This window comes from Bufo gargarizans, chromosome 11 (assembly GCF_014858855.1).
Source record: "Bufo gargarizans isolate SCDJY-AF-19 chromosome 11, ASM1485885v1, whole genome shotgun sequence".
NCBI lineage: Eukaryota > Metazoa > Chordata > Amphibia > Anura > Bufonidae > Bufo > Bufo gargarizans.
In genome coordinates this window covers 76,805,005-76,823,988 of record NC_058090.1, presented here as the reverse complement: position 1 = coordinate 76,823,988, position 18,984 = coordinate 76,805,005, and the positions used below count along the sequence as shown (strand labels likewise).

Below are 18,984 nucleotides of genomic sequence, written 5' to 3'. Positions count from 1 at the left end.
GTAAAACAAACTGTTATGACTCCCTAATATTTCTCACTTTATTTTCAAGACATATCTTTTGATGGCCAACTTTATCTCCTTGTTCCTCAAACTGTATATGATAGGGTTCAACAGTGGGGTGACAAAAGTGTACAGTAGAGACAGGATTTTGTTAGCGTTCAGGGAGTGTCCATCAGATGGAACTACATACAGGGAAACCAATGTCCCATAAAAGATCCCTACGACGGTCAAATGAGAGCTGCAGGTGGAGAACGTTTTTTGTCTGCCAGATGTGGAGGGGATTTTGAGGATGGTGGTGAAGATGTAGACATAGGTCACTGAGATAAAAACAAGCGGACACAGCGTTAAGGGAGTAGCCAACAATATATTTTCCAGTATCACTGGCGATGTGTCCGAGCAAGAAAGCTTAAGAAGAGGAACTAAATCACAGAAAAAATGGTCAATGATGCGAGGCCCACAGAAATCTTGCTTACTTGTCATGATGACAGTCACCAATGTGATGGCAAAGCCTAAGAACCAACATGTGGCAGCAAGCTGAACACAGCGATGGATGCCCATGATATAGACATAATGTAAGGGGTTACAGATGGCCACGTATCTGTCATAAGACATAACAGCAAGGAGAAGACATTGTGCAGCTAGAGAAATACCAAAGAACTGGAGCTGTACAAGGCACCCGAGAAGAGATATGGTGCCCCCTTTATTCATGATGGCATGTAACATCATAGGAACAATATTGGTAGTGAACATGATGTCTGAAATAGAAAGATGTCCCAGGAAGAAGAACATTGGGTATTGGAGATTAGGAGATATGGACACCAGTGTGGCGATCGTGATGTTCCCATATAATGTCACGCTGTAGAGTATCAGAAATAGTAGAAAGGAAGGGATTTTAAGACTGCTGTCAATTTGTAATCCCATCAAACGGATGTCTCGAACTGTACTGCAGTTGTCTTTCACCTGGAAGCACATTATCACGGTCAGTATAGCAACATTTCTTCTCTAAAGAGTCAACTAAAACCTCACAAAAGTCATGAGAGAATGAGCCTGGCACACTGTGTCTGCTTCTAGAGCACCATGGTGGTTTCCCTCATATAGTAGGTCATGATGGTAGACCCCTTTAAATTAGGGTATCTGTCAGATAGACTTGAGATGGGTTCACACAAGCATTGTTCTTTCTGTAGTACTCTCTGGTATAGGAGCAGAACAATGAATATAACAAGAGGCAAACTGAGACTAAGCATTGGATAGACCCCATCCAACCGTTGGGTTGCGCTATTTTGTCACATTTTTTTGTCCTGTATTTTTGACAAAATCTACAACTCCTGCATCTAAGAGAGTCTCCAATACAAATGTGAATATAGCCTAGATTATATAAGCCAGCAATTGAACCCACTCACCAAATGACCTGAGGAGTTTCTTGAAGTACTACAATCTAGAGTAGCCCTAATCATTTTTTTTTTAAGTCTTCCACCATCAGAGATTCTCTTTAAGAGGAACATGTCCTTAAAACCAAAAACGTTAAATGGTGTAGACAAAGGTCATACAAGGTACTTACGAATGTATTGTGATTGTCAATATTGCCCCATTTGCTGGTTTCATTCATTTTTCCATCATATTATACACTGCTCGTTTCCAGAGGTTACGCCTGCTGGTACATGCCACATACAAGGTGGCCAGGACAGGTGCTGCTGCACATGTATGCCTATGTGAGCTCCCATGGTCTTGTCTATCAGAGAGTCTGGTGCTTTTTTTATATTGTGCAAGCATGGCCACCACTGCTGGATTGAGATAACCCCTTTAATGCTATGTGTATAAAATTACTAAAATCCTGACCCATCTATTTCAATGGGTATTGTGGGGATTCGCTCTGGTAGTTAGGACTAGCGGATGCAGTATAGAGGCAAAGTACACAGTTCTTGAATCAAACAGCGGTGTTTATTCACACATTGGTGTATAACAAAATGCAGATAAGGTGTATCACAAAACGGATGTGGCTTGGTGTTTGTTCACACACAAGGAAAGTCCATACACAATAAAAGTCACATTTTCTCCTGGGTGTTAATTCACACCCTGTTAACAATTCAGCCTCATCAAGTCCATAGGCGGCCTGTTCGCTTTTAGAGGGGCCTGAGTCCTCCAGCCCGGCTCAAACCTCAAATCCCAGCACAGCCCTCAGTTCACAGCACACAGACTCCTGACCTCCACTGTCACAGGGAGATAAATCCACCACACCTGGCAGTGCTGGCTGGTTTTTATGCCTGGCAAAACCCGGCCTGGAACATGGGGACTAGTCACCCATCCAGCACTTTGACTACTCCCAGTAAGAGCCCTCCCGGATCAGCTATGACTCACGGTGTCAATTAGCAATAGCTGCTGCTGACACATAAATATCAGCTCTTACTTCACCGAGGCCAGGAACCTTGGTGACACATACCTTCCATCTACGATGATTCCAGGTACCTTCTTACCGTATGTGTATGTGAGCATTGTTTTTCATTGACTATCTGTACATTCAGTGAAAATCATACCTGTAGATCTTATAAAGGAAACAGGTTCTTGACAATAAGCAAACACAGTTATCTTTCCCAATTGGTCCAGGACCCGACTAGATAGACGGCCATACTGGGCTTAGTATTAACCAATAAACCAGACAGAACAAGAGATGTGTAGGTTAGAGGACACCTGGGAATTAAATTTTCATTCAAAACAGGAGGCACAAAAATACTGAACTTCCAAAAAGCTAAATTTGACCAGCTAACAGAGGCCATTAGCCTCAATAACTGGGACAATGTCCTTTGGAGTGGGAATGCAGCCACAAAATGGGATATTTTTAAAGGCATCCTAAACCTTAATTGTGAGAGGTACATACCTTATGGAAATAAATGGAAATGTAAAGGGAGCAATGAATGACAAAAATAAAGTATGTAAATCACTAAAACAGGAAGGTAGCGAGGAAGCATTAAAAAACCGCGGGACGGGCGGCCTCGGGAGCGAGCGCTGCTGGACTTAAATAGTCCGGCAGCGCTACGCTGGAGAAGGAGAGTCCACCACCACCCGCATTAGAGAGGATCATCCCTGGACAAAACGAGCCCCCCTGGACAACAAGCAGAGGATAACATAAGTATCCCCCTATACCACCAACGCTAATCCACCCTCCTATACCCTACCTACCCCCCCTATACCACCAACGCTAATCCACCCTCCTATACCCTACCTACCCCCCCTATACCACCAACGCTAATCCACCCTCCTATACCCTACCTACCCCCCCTATACCACCAAGGCTAATCCACCCTACTATACCCTATCTACCCCCCTATACACCCTCCTAACCCTATAGAATCTACCCTGCCCTATATCCCTTATTTCCCCCCATACCTTACTGCCCCCCATAATATACCCTCATCTCCTGTACCCCTGGTGACCCTCATTTTCCCCTGACCCAGGTCCTGATATCCCCGGCATTAACGTCCCCTGTTCCCCGGTGTCTCTACCCCCGCGGCTGTTCTGCTTACCCCAGCAGCACAGTTTATGTAATAACCCCTGATTTTACCCCTTAGGGATAGTATATAGTCAGGCTTGGGTGGGCGACCGTTAAAGTGTATGAATGTGTATGATCATTGATACTAGTTAGATCTTGGGGTGGATTTTGGACTGCGTTAGTGTAGTCAGTGCCGTGTTAGTGTATTGTATTAGTGTGTGTATCTATATTATTGTGCATTGTTATAACAATATATATCTATCTATCTGTTTATAGATATATATAGTTATAAACCTATAATTCCTTTATAATTGCAATGAATCGCTGCCGTAGAGGTAGCATATTGTTGGCACTGTATTACTTGTGTATTCTGTAAGGATTAATAAATACTGTGTCATTTGTATCTATTGTATAACGTGTGAGTACTAGCGGTAGTCAGTAAGGCGCATGCAGTAAGTGTAGTTGGTGATTAGACTAAGGTAATCAGCTGTAAATTGTTGTTCTTAAGGCATAAATAGGCGGAGTCATCACCAGACGATTACGCCTAGTTATGAATATTAATTATTGAGATTTGCATAAATATCAATAATTAATATCCCCTGTAACAGTGAGTACAATAAAGGAATTCAAGAGGGGCCTGGATGTATTTCTGGAGTGTAATAATATTACAGGCTATAGCTACTAGAGAGGGGTCGCTGATCCAGGGAGTTATTCTGATTGCCTGATTGGAGTCGGGAAGGAATTATTTTCCCCTTAAGTGAGGAAAATTGGCTTCTAACTCAGTTTTTTTTTTTCCTTCCTCTGGATCAACTTGCAGAATAACAGGCCGAACTGGATGGACAGATAGACAATCACAGTCTGCTTAAGCTAATAACACACAAAGAATTACATGTTACCATGTTTCTATTGAACACATCATGTAAACATTCACAGTGCAGGTGGAAAAAGTATGTGAACCATGATGTGTTCAAACTGCGGCTTGGATGCGGACCAAAACAACGTTCGTGTGCATGAGGCCTATAGAACATGCTGCGATTTTTCCTGAACGGACAGATGGTCAGTAAAAAACACTGCTCATCTACAAATACCTATTGATACGAATGGGTCAGGATTTAGTCCTGATGCTATCCGTTCACAAAACGTAAAGGATCCGGTCAGAAAACTCACTGGTCTGGAATTAGCTGTAATCCCAGGGTCATCATCAGACCCTGAAATGTTCCGCTCATGTGAAAGAGGTCTAACAGATACATGTGTGATATATTGTCCTAAGCAACCAGGTGGTATCATATTGCAATGTCGAATTAAAAAAAATAAAGCGAATACAAAGTAACAAAGCAAAAGAAAAACTATAAACCCATTTCTTTTAAATATTACATTTTATTATTTAAATATTATTATTATTTTTTATAATATTTATGATTTCAATTAATAAAATCTGCTGACAAAAATCTCAGTCATGAAGACCAAAAATGTCCTAATGTCTAAGAATATTGATCTTGGATTAAGTTGAATGTGGAAATGTTGAAAGCAAGAAAATATGTTTCTCAAAGAACCTGGATTCTCTAGAGGTAGAGAAGGATTTTGGTGTAATTACCCCGTAACTGTAGATATAATTGTATAGATCTTAGAACTTTGGGCTCATGTACGGCAAATCTTATATATCAGTGCAGGGCACATGCAGTTGGATTCTGATGAGTTGAATGGTTTACTTACCGTCTGGACAACATCCTCCTGCATCTTCCCAGTAGGACCTGTAGGTCAACAGAAAATATAACCTATAAATCTAAGCTGATCCCTTCCCTATACGCATTTAAAACATGACGCCTTTTATACTTTCTGACAAAACCTTCAGTGACAATTCAATTGTCTGGAGATCTGAGCAGAAACACTTTTGGGAATCATTTAATGGTAAAGCAAAACGAGGAATTTGTTACAAAGCAGATGTGGATTCGCTGTGTCGATGAACAGATTTGGCTTGGGCCTACCACTAAGGGCTTTATTGAAGTGACCTGCTGGTCTTAACCTTTTCAGTCCTATACTGGGATGTGGACCGTACTGCAGGGTAACCACCAGGTTGCTACCTCTACAGCTGACCCAAGTGGGTCAAGTAGTGACAGCGGTGCGTGGAATGGAGGGCACAGGAAAAGTTGTAGTCATAGGATGAGCTGAGGTCAGGGCAGGCAGGGTTAGTGCAATCCAGTTATTAGTCCAAAGGTCAGAGCATGTAGCACAGGCTCAAGACAAGAGTCAAATCTGGTCAACAGGCAGAAGTCAAGCTCAGGAAGTCTAAACGACATATAGCACACCTTCTCATGGACTAGCAAGCTAGAGAACCTATTGCTCAGGCACCCTCAGTTCACTCCTATACTGGGATGTGGACTCTACTGCAGGGTAACCACCAGGTTGCTACATCTACAGCTGACCTCAAGTGGGTCAAGTAGTGACAGCGGTGCATGGCATGGAGGGCACAGGAAAAGTTGTAGTCATAGGATAAGCTGAGGTCAGGGCAGGCAGGGTTAGTGCAATCCAGTTATTAGTCCAAAGGTCAGGGCAGGCAGCACAGGCTCAAGACAAGAGTCAAATCTGGTCAACAGGCAGAAGTCAAGCTCAGGAAGTCTGAACGACATATAGCGCACTTTCCCATGGACTAGCAAGCTAGAGAACCTATTGCTCAGGCACCCTCATACAGTGGAAATAAATACCCTAGAAAAGTGATGGCGAAACTTATATAGACCGAGTGCCCAAACTGCAACCCAAAACCCTCTTCTTTATCGCAAAGTGATTTAACCTGAATACTACAGTCCAATATAGTATATCTTCCATGTACTTTATCAGTTAGCTATAATAGCCTGCCTATATTTAATCCAGACCCCCCTACCAAGGGCTCAAAACCCCCAGACAGGTCCCCTGTCCAACACTATAACTTTACTACACTTTTTTGACACTGTTGATATGCATAGCAAAAGTGTTGATAGTGGGGGTCCCAGCTCTGAGACCCCCGCTGATCTCTATAATGAGCACTCTGAAGCGCTCAGCAGAGAGCTGCTTCTCCTCACCGCTAAACAGGATGGTGAAGACGTCCCATAGACTTTATACTGAGACTGTCTTCACTACAGCGCTCAGCAGTGAGGAGAAGCACCTCGCTTTAGACGGCTCGAGATCAGCGGGGGTCTCAAAGCTGGGACCCTCGCTAAAGCCGACTGCTAACCACAGCAACATCAGGGACCCCACTGCCAAGCAAGTCTGCATACCCTGCCTAGTGCCTCTGGGTGAAAATCATGTGGCACTGCAGGAGCCTCCCCCTCCACATCTTGAAAGCAGAGTGCAGGACGGAGCAGCATCGCTGCTCTGCCTATGCTGTTCAAAGCACACCCTGCGCTGATGAATGGCAGGAAAAGTCCAAGGCATATTGGAACATCATAGACTTTTTCCAGGGCATGTGTGCCCATAGAGAGGGCTCTGAGTGCCCCCTCTGGCAAGTGTGCCATAGGTTCGCCACTAGGCTGGACAGTTTAGAATGAATGTGCCCGCCCTTTAAGAGCCAGAGGAATATACATACAGTATATATGTAGAGCCCAACCCAGGATTTCACATCCTCTTCATCACTTCCCCTAGTGAAGCGGATGTAAAACCCTGAGATGGGCGAGTCGACCTGAGAAGACTATTTTTAAATTTTATACCGGCATTGTGTTTTTATATTTGGTAGGAGAATAATTGTTTTTTCCTGCGATACACAACGTGGCGGTGCTTCACTATTGGTTTTATTAGCTTTCTTCCTTTGGTTGAGAGGCTAAAGGATCTTAAGTGGGAATATACCCGGATTATCTTGGACTCCAGAAACATTGCTGGAAAAGTATACCCAATATCTTGAAAAAAGCATTGTGGATTTACCTGTCTATATCTAATGTGGGGATTCTCTCTGGTAGGCAGGTTAGGTGACGCAGTATAGAGGCAATAACAAAGGATTTAAGTTAAACAGTTCAGTGTTTATTCACACATTAAGTAAGTGACCAAAAAATCAGTTTCCAGAAAAAACTGTCACCTTGATTCTGGTGTTCATTCACACCAGGTAGTAACACAGAAGTCTTTGTATAAAGCAGAATCCACGTGCTTTCACACAAACAAGGTAGCAGGCCTTAATCACAGCCCAAACTCCCAGGCCCCAACACAAAGACTGGCAGCACTCCACTGTCAGAGAGGAGTAACCCACCCCAAGACCCGGCCTGGAACGTGGGGAGTAGCCACACACCCATCACTTTAACTACTCCCAATAAGAGCCGTCCCGGGTTAGCTTGGCAGCCATACTAAAACAGGTGAAGTGTCAGACTGCAATCTGCAAAACTGACACTTTGAGAAAAAACGGCTCTTACCTCACCGAGGCCAGGAACCTCGGTAACACGTACCGACCATCAATGACGACCCCTTGTTCCTTCCTACATACCTCCCCCCTTTGTTCAACCCTGTGTCACCACCAGACATCTGAAAAGCTCTGACAGATGTTCTTCAGAACCTTCTGCTTGAGGTTCCTTTTGTTTTTCTTTCGTTTTCTCATCTCGTTAGCCTCTCTCAGCTGTCATGTAGTTGCACTGATTGCATCCCTTTAAATCCCTTCCCATACTGCATCACTTTGCGGTTTATACAACTTCATGGAGTGTGCTGATGCTAGAAGCTGTTACTACTGCATCCACAAGATAAGTCTGTTTTCTTTATTTCTGTTTTCCTGTGGGCTTCATCCTAGGTGACCCTGACTCCCTCCGTATTTAGTGTAGGGAGCCAGTGGTCGTGTCCCCTCACTATTATAGGGTGTTCAGGTGCATACAGTCGAGGAATGAGGATATGCAATTTTCTACCATTGAGATTTTTGCATAGGCTGAGAAGTAAGGGAGAGAGCTAGGGCTCTTACAGGGCTTACCCTCCTGTTCCTTAGTTTTGGATCAAGTCAGTCGGATCTTCATTTGTGTCTTCTAGTTTTCTGTACACCTTCCGTGACACCCTGAGAGGGCAGACACACATTACAGTGTACCCGGGACAGTGCATCTGCGTTTCCTAGTAACCAGCCTGCCCTGTGTTCCACCGAAACCATTTGGTGAGCCGGGCATTTTTGTCCTTGGCCTGGCTCATCCATTTGAGGGGGGAGTGGTTGGTCACCAGATGAAACTTTCTCCCCAACAAATAATAGCAGAGAGACTCGAGTGCCCACTTGATAGCCAGGCACTTTCTCTTCACTATTCTATACCTGGTCTCGGCTGGGGTAAGCTTCCAGCTGAGGAAGACAATGGGATGCTCTTCCCCGTTGACTTCCTGAGACAGAACAGCACCGAGACCTACCTCGGAGGCATCAGTCTTTACTATAAACTCCCTTTTGAAGTCGGGCGTTACCAAAACCGGGGACTCACACACGGCCGACTTCAAAGCGGAGAAAGCCTTTTCGACCTGCTCATTCCAGTGGACCGTCACTGACTTGCGTCCCTTCAAAAGGCCTGTCAATGGTGCGGCCACTGTAGCAAAGTGGGGGACAAATCTCATATAGTATCCCACCATTCCCAGGAACGACTTTAGTTGCCGAGTAGTTACAGGTCAGGGCCAATTCCGAATTGCCTCAATTTTGTTAACCTGAGGTTTGATACTTTCCCAATCGGTACAGTGGATAACGATATTGTCCAGGTACGCCGAAGCATACCGATGATGTGGACTTAGTACAGTGTCCATTAGCCTTTAAAACGTGGCTGGAGCGCCATGTAGACCTAAGGTTAATACCTTGTACTGATACAGACCCTCTGGTGTGATGAAAGCTGTTTTTTCCTTGGCAACCTCCGTCAAGGGTACCTGCCAGTACCCTTTGGTGAGGTTCAAAACAGAAAAATACCGTGCTTGGCCTAACTTCTCAATAAGCTTATCCACTCGGGGCATGGGATATGCGTCAAACTTGGAAACCTTATTAAGTTTGCGGAAGTCATTACAGAATCGTAACGTCCCGTCCGGCTTGGGTGTTAATCATACTGGCCCATTCACTTTTTGACTCCTCGATGACACCTAGCTGTAACATCAGCTGCACTTCTTCCGAGATGGCTTGTCGCTGCGACTCAGGTACCGGTATGGTTTCAACCGGATTCTGGCCTGAGGCTCAGTGACAATGTCATGTCGGATGATAGAAGTGCGTCCAGGGAGGTCCGAAAACACAACCGTGTTTCTGCTGACAAACTCCCTGGTGTAACAGGGCGCCGAAGGCGCACTCGGTCTCCCATCAGCCGCAGACCTGCTGCTTAGCTTCGGGGGCTGTTGTCTGTACTGGTCTCCCTGTATTTACATGGTTTCAGTAAGTTTACATGGTACACCTGCTCTGGCTTTCTCCGCCCTGGCTGGTGTACCCTGTAGGTTACCTCCCCGACTTTTTCGAGCACTTCATAGGGAACCTGCCACCTAGCCAGTAACTTACTGTTCACTGTCGGCACCAGAACCAAAACCTGATCTCCTGGGTTAAAATTCCGAACCCGAGCCTGGCGATTATAGACCCTACTCTGGACTCACAGGGCTGCCTCCATATGTTCCTTAACCAGCGGCAACACCGTCTCCATCCGTTCTTGCATCCGAGTGACATACTCAATCACACTTTTATGCGGTGTGGGTTGTTGTTCCCACGCCTCTTTGGTTATGTCCAACAAACCACGCAGATGTCGGCCATACAGCAGTTCGAAGGGCGAGAACCCAGTAGAGGCCTGCGGCACCTCTCGCACTGCGAACATGAGATAGGGCAGTAGAAGATCCCAATCCCTTCCATCTTTAGACACCACCCGCTTTAACATGTTTTTCAAGGTTTGATTAAATCTTTCTACCAGGCCGTCTGTTTGTGGGTGATAGACGGACGTCCGCAACTGTTTGATCTGTAGTAGTGTACTGAGTTCCCTCATGACTTTTGACATAAAAGGGGTCCACTGGTCGTTCAAGATCTCTTTAGGTAGGCCCATTCGGCAAAACATCTCCATTAACTCTTTAGCTATGAGTTTGGCGGAGGTATGTCGCAGCGGCACCGCCTCGGGTACCGAGTGGCATAGTCCAGGACTAACAAGATGTGTTGGTGCCCTCTAGCGGACTTCGGTACTGGGCCTATGAGATCCATAGCGATCCGCTAGAATGGAACCTCAATCGGGAGAGGGACCAGGGACGACAGAAATATGGCTGGGGGCTGGTTATCTGGCAGGTTGGGCAAGACCTGCAATTCTCTTCACCTCTCTGAACACACTGGGCCAGCGTAGAATCCGGCCCTGCGTTTTCTGATGGCCCAGGTGTCCCCAAGTACATGGTGGGCTATCTCCAACATGAGCTTGCGATACGCCTTGGGCAGCATCAACTGTTCAATGTGCTCACCCCGTAGTTGATTTACCCAGTACAGCATCTCTTGTTGAACCACAAAACTAGGAAGCATAGACTCGGCTCCCGGTTGTTGCCGCTTACCCTCAACTACTACCACATTTTCCCAGGCTCGAGATAGAGTCGGGCCTGGTGCTGTGCTGTACCAAATTTGTCTCCGGAGACATTGAGGTCTGCCAAAACTCTGGACATGGCGGCAAGTCCTCCGCGTCTCCCACCATCACACTTAGCAGTGTGGTCTCCCCCTCTTCCACCGAAGTGGCGGTCACCCCATACCCTGTCTCATGGGTATTGTTGACTCTCGCCTCAGGCCACAGTGACTGGAAACCGGGGAAGTCTCTCCCAATTATTAGTTCATAATGTAACTTTGTGGCGACTGCCACCTCATGAGTCCACCTGCCGGCCACTGTGGATAGAGACTCCAGGGCAGTGGGATAGTCCTTTAAGTCTCCATGGATGCACACAACGCAGACTTTTCGGCCAGTATACTCGGTGGGCCGCACCAGGGCAGCTCTTACCAGGGACACCAGACTTCCAGCAGCACCACCGCCATGGTATCTCCCACTTGCACCTGGCACAGGTGACTATTGTCTGAGGGGTACCGGTTGCACACAACCTCCTGGCATATATTGAGGGGGGGTAGCCTTATGTGACCAGGCTCTTGACACCGCCAACAGACCATCGGAGCTGGGTCTGTAGGGAGTATATCGCAAGCGGGTTTTGCTGGCCTTAGCCACCTGGTCGTGGGTGGAGATTTCCGGGGTTTAACTGCCCCCCCCCTGTAGATTTCTGGTGGCCTCATAGCACTCTACCAGGTCGACCATCTCTAGGGCATTACCAGGAGACGCCTAAACTCCGAACTTAGATCACGTAAACTCCGAACATAATGGAAATGTCAATGTACTGACATTCGCATAGAAATAGCACAGAACCCCCCCCACAGGGAGGAGATAGGCATCGTGAACTATTGAGGAGAGAGAGCAAGTGGACAGGCGCAATGGGTCCGCTAGGCTTAAATGATAAAATAGACGGGCACGTGTTTCTATGACTATTTAGTACGTCTGAAAGAGATTCTTTGTTTTTATATTTGTGTTTTAACACACCACATAGCACTGGCTCCGAGGTGATGTCAGACGGGAGCGCCTGGTTTCGCGGCGCAGCCGGTGACATCACAGATGTGAGACACGAGAGTCGACGCTTAAATAACTGGCGTGGACGCGCAGTTAAACCAAGGGCCAGATAAAGAGCTGACGCGCGAAACGGACGTCGCCAAAGTTTATTCACTGCATGTATGTAAGTTCGTCCCATGCCACATCCTATTTGTACTCAGCTTTTTTATCTAGTCATTGATGTACTCGGCTTCATATGTACCTAGCTTTCTGATATATTCAGCTATTGATGTATCCAGCTACAGCTTCTATGTATTCAGCTTTTGATGTACTCAGCGACCAATTCTGGGGGAATAAAAAGCCTGTTGCACCGAATGGTGAGTGCCGCCTGAATATTTCCTATCCTTTGAAATTACCAGGAGACGCCTGGCCGATCCAGTGCTGGAGAGGGTACAGCAAAGCCCTCCAGAATACATCAGCCAACAGACGGTCCAGCATAGCAGTGGGACTCAGTACGTCAGGCTGCAGCCATTTTTGCAACTGGAAAAGATAATAATACTGCGGTCTGGCGGGTTCAGCTGGGTTAAATTCCCACTGACGCACCCGCTGGGCCCGGACCAATACATTCACCCTCAGTCTTAGCAGAATCTCACCTTTTATGGTCGGGTAGTCAGCTGCTTGATCATCTTGTAGGTCTAAAAACACCTGCTGGGGTCTAGACGCTAGGAACGAAGCGACAACCTCAGCCCATTTGTCTCGGGGTAACTTCTCCCTCATGGCCACCTTTTTGAATACCGCCAGATAGGTTTTAACGTTGTCCGAGGGGGTCATCTTAGGTCATCGACGCGCGGACTGCTTTTCGGGCATCGTGGACGTTCTTGGACGCTCCTGCCGCTTGTAACGCCATCACATGCTGTAATAGCAGCTGGTTGGTTTCCTGCTGTTGCTTGTTAGCCTCCCGCTACTGCAAGTTAGCCTCCACAAGGGCTTTCACGACCGCCTCCATTTTGTCAGGGGACACGGGTCGTAACCTTGCCGGCTTGATATAAGACATAAACCCGTGCCCTGAAAAACAAAAACTTTTTGGCCTTCAGGCCAGCCTCACTGCATGTGCCCGCTCCAAGCCACCAATTGTGGGGATTCGCTCTGTTCAGGTTAGCGGACGCAGTATAGAGGCAATAACAAAGTCTTTAACTTAAACAGTTCAGTGTTTATTCACACATTAAGTAAGGGACAAAAAAAATCAGTTTCCAGAAAAAAAAGTCACCTTGATTCTGGTGTTCGTTCACACCAGGCAGTAACACAGAGGTCCTTGCATAAAGCAGAATCCACGTGCTTTCACACAAACAAGGTAGCAGGCCTTAATCCTGGCCCAAACTCCCAGGCCCCAACACTGGCAGCACTCCACTGTCAGAGAGGAGTAACCCACCCCACCTGACAGTGCTGCCTGTGTTTTATTTTCCAAACCAAGACCCGGCCTGGATGTGGGGAGTAGCCACCCATAACTTTGACTACTCCCAATAAGAGCCGTCCCGGGTTAGCTTTGCAGCCATACTAAAACTGCTGAAGTGTCAGACTGCAATCTGCAAAACTGACTACTTTGAGAAAAAACGTCTCTTACCTCACCGATGCCAGGAACCTCGGTGACACGTACCGACCATCAATGACAACCCCTTGTTCCTTCTTACAATAAGTACACTGGAATTTAACATTACACACGCTAGAGAGCCGGAAAGCCGTGAACGATTCTGTCATGCACCAGACCGCCTCAGCAGGGAGCATGTGTTATTCCAAGGTCAGACAGTGGCAGCTCATCTGAGACGCTTGTCCGATGCTGAAGCCCTTCGAAGATGCCACAAAATTTGCCACTAGGTATAAGTGCGGCATGAACGATCTCATCCCCCTCATATATATCTCAAAACAGACACTGACGTTCAGACAGGAGAGGGAGATGGCGTAGGCAGAACAGCTAACACATCTTGCTCTCCCCTTAATAGCTGTTGGGGACCCACAAGGAGAAACTCCCATGGAGGAGGTGGTTGAGGAGCTGCCACTGGAGGAGGCGTGGGAGGTGGAGGATGATACCAGCCACTACACCCAATCGTCTCAGTGGGAGGCATAGTTGAAAAGAACGCTGGCCACAATTGCAACCTGTATGCTTGCTTGCTTAGCCACTGACAGGCATAAACATGAAGCACTTTGATGATTACTGGACAGCCATACTTTTACACAAACCAAAATTGAGGAATGTTTTCCAGCTGCCGGGGAGGTCAAATTCTATTTTTACCAAAAAGCCCTGTGTACACAACTTGCCAGCAGCCAGTTTAGTCTCCTCAACATGATGGAGCAGTTTCTCATGTGCCGCACCAGGCTGAGGCAAATCAGTAAACAGCGACCTCCCGTCTCAATGCCCAGGTTCAGTCCTACCTAAACTCTGGCCTTTCTCAGGCACATACTCTGTTTCCCAACCCATGGACTTCTAGGCAGGCAGACGAGAACAGTGGTCCAAACTGGCCCAGTATGCTCTCTGCCTTTTTCTTGCTCAGCCTCCAGTGTCATCTCAGAGAAGGTTTTCAGCATGGCAGGAGGCCTGGTGACACCCAAATTGTCCTCTGCCGGTGACCAAAGTATCAGTGTTGTCAGAATGAGCCAGGCATGGATCCAGGAGGATTTTCACACTTCTTTGGCCGAGGCTGATAAATAGATCTAGCCTTGCTGACGGTGTATCATCTTGTCGCTGTTGCTGCCTGCCTGCTTGCTTACAATCATGTTCAATATGGCTGCTACTGCTGAGGCTGCTGCCTGCCTCCCTTCCAGCATGTACCATATATAGAAATCTTTATTTATCAAAATTCATAATATTGATCAGACTGTTACAGTGGGGAGTGGGGGAAACCCCCCACCGTACAATGTAAAAGGGATAAGGGTAGCAGCTAGACCAGGCTGCCAAGAAAAGGGAGCTGGTCACATCCTATAGCATCCCTAAATCTGGCCCTGTTCTCCTAACTGTATGAGCCTACCCTTAAGGTAGGAGGGCCCGTACACTGGAAACCTCAGAACCCTGAAATCCATAAATATCCCTGAGGTTAGGAGACAGGCACAAGAGACAACCAGGTTCATCCAAGATACGGATTAACCAGAGTCTCCACAGGCCTAGTTGCAGGGAAAAGTGGACAACTGAATACAGCAACAGAGTCGGCAGGTAAGAACACCAGAAACACACTTACCTGCCGCAGCCACCAAAACTGGAACCCGTGCATAAGTACAGGTGCCCACACACGAAATAGGACATCGTACAAACACCACCACAGACCGGAATCCAGCACACCTGATACTACCTGGGCCCCATACAGCAAGGTGCACGGCAGCCCCAGGCAATACTGCATCCAGACTTATGGTTCACCCCTCCGGGAAAACAGCCCCCTTCCGGAGGTATCAACATACCGGGTGACGAATAGCATACATGCAGGGACCAACACCAACAACAGCCCAGACATGTAACAACCAACAAAACGCTTCACACACCCAGAACATAAACCCACACCACACATACAATAAGTGAGGGTAAAGGTACATGGAGGGTACATAAGGGAGGACGATTTATGTTGCATAAGGTGGCCCTCAAAGACTGGGCAGAAACACCTAGGCAAAGAGCAAAGCTCCAACACCAAGCAAGACTGTAGTAATACTGCCCCCAGCCAGCAAACCACAGGTATATATCAAGCCCGCGGCCACACCCAGAAAACACCTAAATCCCCACTAGCAAGAAGATTAACCCCTTGGTCGCCAAACAGCAGGGAGGCAAACCTTAAAGGGGAAGTGCACATGCAAAATGCCAACAACACGTTGCCACCGGCAACCAATCTGCATGGCAACCGCGTCACGGTCAAACAACAATATGACCGTGACACAGACATTGGAAAGAAGGACGACACAATAGCAATTTGATATTTACATGACAATTTTCACATAATTGCTCAATTTTTGGGCCTTATGACGTGTGTAGCACTAAATAATCACAACAATTGTAATTTATATCAAAATAATTACCTATCTATATTATAAGTGAATTTTCTATACAGGATTGTGTATTTGCGTTATGAGATTTTATATTATGAATTTATTTTTATCAGTATCTTGATTATTTGTGCTATAAAATGTTATATTACATGATTGTCCATTTAATTTATTATTGGTATCACGATCATGGGATTTAATTAATTATTTGTGTATTAGCCATGTCTGTTGTTTTTTTGACCATGTGGTCATATTTATAAAATAAGTGTATTTTATTCAAATCATCATTAAAATATCAATCTTAATGTATAGATATATGGTTACGGTCATGTATTTTTGAAACTGGGATGTCGCTCATATACAATCTTTTTGTACAAATAGTACCCTTTGTAAGATCATATCACATGATTCTCCTTTGAATATCCAACAATCACATGATTATATCAAAGACACGACTCGGCGCATGCGCTGTCGGGCTCCCTCTGGATGCACTCCATTCCACGTCACTGTATGCGCCGCGCGTGCGCAATGTGGATATGCGCTAAAAGATGGTGTATGGTTGCGCCGCCGCTAATACTCTTCATGTGATCCTAGTTAGGAATTTAGTTGTTACCCACCTTTCCCTCCTATATATACCCCTAATTTTATTTACCTAATCACTGTAAGATCCTCGCCTGTCTCGCACTCCGGTGTGACCAAAAAGGGTCCTTGTGGAGCTGCGGGACAGGTTACACGTGTCTCCATTGATACACCAGCTCCGACCCCTTTGCGAACTGAAGCGGGGATGCGTTCGCATGTGCACCATAGGGGAAGACCACATGGCTTTCGGGGACAGCTTGGCCAGGCTAGTGGCAGTACGCTGCGGCCGAGCTTGTCTCCAGTGCCTGTTGCGGATTCCATTCCAGTGTCCATGTCGATGCACTCGCGCACTCTCGCAGAGCCTGTCACGCATCCGCATTTACTTTCGAAAACGGGTTCGCAATGGGATACGCGGTCGCGTGTACGCACTTCTTATGCGCTTCTCCGACTAGCGAAGGGAATAGCACCTGGCCGCAAGTTCAAAGCAGATTAGGGGGCCGGCGTTGGTCTATTTGACTAATGACCGACCAAAGCCTTGTACACAGGTGTAGGGCAGGATCATGACCTATAGGGAGTGGACACTTGGCGCCATGGGATTTGTTAGCAGGCACATAAAAGGTGGCCTCCCAGGTCGGTCAGTGCCCACTGTTATCTTCCCTCATCCAGGTGCAGGCCAGTACTGCTTGCTGCTGACTGAAGTTTGCTTGGACTTCGTCCGTTCCAGTGGGACCCAGGACCCGGGATTTTTCTGTCGCATCCGTTCACTTGGCAAGTTACAAGGACTTATGCACGGATCAGGCTTCCCTTTTATATTTCCGGTTGTGGCCGATAGCTTCTGGCAATACCAGACAGAGGATTGGGATCATAATATCCTTGCTGCGTGGAGATCCCCAATGTTGGGTGTTTAATTTGCCCCAGGATCACGCCGCTTATTCGTCAGTCGAAGCTTTCTTTGAGGCCATGGCCGTTAACTACGACGACCCGGTTCGTACCCGTACTGCCGAGAACCATCTCGAGCATATTCAGCAAGGTGGCCGCCCTGCCGAAGAATACGCGGCGGAATTCAGGTAATAGGCAGCTTTCACCACCTGGGGCGACGCAGCCCTCCGCCATCGTTTCCGGCTGGGACTTTCTGATGCAGTCCGGGATCTTCTTCTAGCCTTACCCACTCCCGTCTCATTGGAGATGGCCATCTCCCAGGCAATCGATGCTGACAGACGGATCTGTGAGAGGCGGGTAGAATGGTTGACTCGCTTTACACCTTCACAGCCACTTCCAGGGGCCACCAAGCCAGCAGAAGAGCCAATGGAGGTTAGGTCCTCCCATCTTACACAAGCGGAACGAGCTTGTCGCCAACAGAAAGATCTATGCCTGTTTTGTGGAAAAGCAGGACATTTCGTTAAGACCTGTCCCCTTCTGTCAGCAGGAAACAAATAAACCTAGGGGGCATAGAGGAGAACCTCCTAGGTGCTATTATCCCTCCTCCAACTCGAGTGATGATACCTATTTCACTACATTGCAAGACAAAGTCCATGTGTTTTCTGCCCTGCTTGATTCTGGGGAAGCAGGGAATGTTATGGACTCAGTCTTGGTTCAGCCACTTGGCATCCCACTTATTCAGCCAAAGACCACCCTGTCGGTGACCACTATTGATGGATCTCCTCTCCAGGATGGTCGTGCAGTGTGGATGATGCCCGGGATGCAGGTAACAGTAGGGGCTGATCATTGGGAGACCTTAATCCTTTTTGTCCTGGACATGCCATCCACTCCTGTGATTTTGGGTCTCCCTTGGTTGAGACTCCATAATCCGATAGTGGACTGGCGCTCAGGTCAGATTTGCCGGTGGAGTACTGAATGCCTCACTCGGTGCATATGTCCTGAGTTGCCACTAGCTTCCACGGAAGTATTAAGTACATTACCCCAGCATTGCCATCACTTCCACGACGTGTTCAGTCCACAGGGGGCTGATGTGTTGCCTCCCCATAGGTCATATGATTGTCCCATAGATCTGTTGCCAGGAACTATGCCACCCCGGAGACATCTATATAATCTCACTGGGCCTGAGATTCAGGGCCAGCCTGATTATATTAAAGAGAATCTCGAGAAGGGTTTCATTCGTCCATCCACTTCCCATGCTGGAGCCGGATTCTTCTTCGTGGAGAAGAAGGATGGAGGCTTGAGACCCTGCATCGACTTTCAAGCCCTCAATCGGATCACGGTGAAGAATCGGTACCCTCTGATTGACGATCTGTTTTCTCAGGTGGCAGGGGCCCGGATCTTCACCAAACTTGATTTGAGGGGTGCATAAAATTTGGTACGCGTCAGGGAAGGTGATGAATTGAAGACCGCATTCAACACCAGGGATTGGCATTACGAGTATCTCGTTATGCCTTTTGGTCTCTGTAATGCTCCCGCGGTCTTCCAGGA

At 47.0% G+C, this 18,984-nt stretch overlaps 1 protein-coding gene across 1 annotated transcript; it reads right to left on the bottom strand.

Moving 5' to 3' along the window:
* Positions 1–33: 33 nt before the first annotated feature.
* LOC122921302 (olfactory receptor 1052-like) lies at positions 34–17,670 on the bottom strand. Its single transcript, XM_044271281.1, has 3 exons — positions 17,550–17,670; positions 5,198–5,235; positions 34–1,002 (listed from the first exon to the last, which is right to left on the bottom strand). Exons 1-3 carry the CDS (start codon positions 17,668–17,670, stop codon positions 34–36), a joined length of 1,128 nt encoding a protein of 375 aa, XP_044127216.1.
* Positions 17,671–18,984: the final 1,314 nt, after the last annotated feature.

What these genes read in the sequence shown, in the direction of transcription:
- LOC122921302 (XM_044271281.1), bottom strand. Translation starts at nt 17,670, where the DNA reads ATGGCGGAGGGCTGCGTCGCCCCAGGTGGTGAAAGCTGCCTATTACCT. An exon ending in GATGGTTCTCGGCAGTACGG is followed by an intron (nt 5,236 to 17,549) that starts GTACGAACCGGG and finishes GTTGACCTACAG; the next exon opens with GTCCTACTGGGAAGATGCAG. An exon ending in AGGAGGATGTTGTCCAGACG is followed by an intron (nt 1,003 to 5,197) that starts GTAAGTAAACCA and finishes TTGACTCTTTAG; the next exon opens with AGAAGAAATGTTGCTATACT.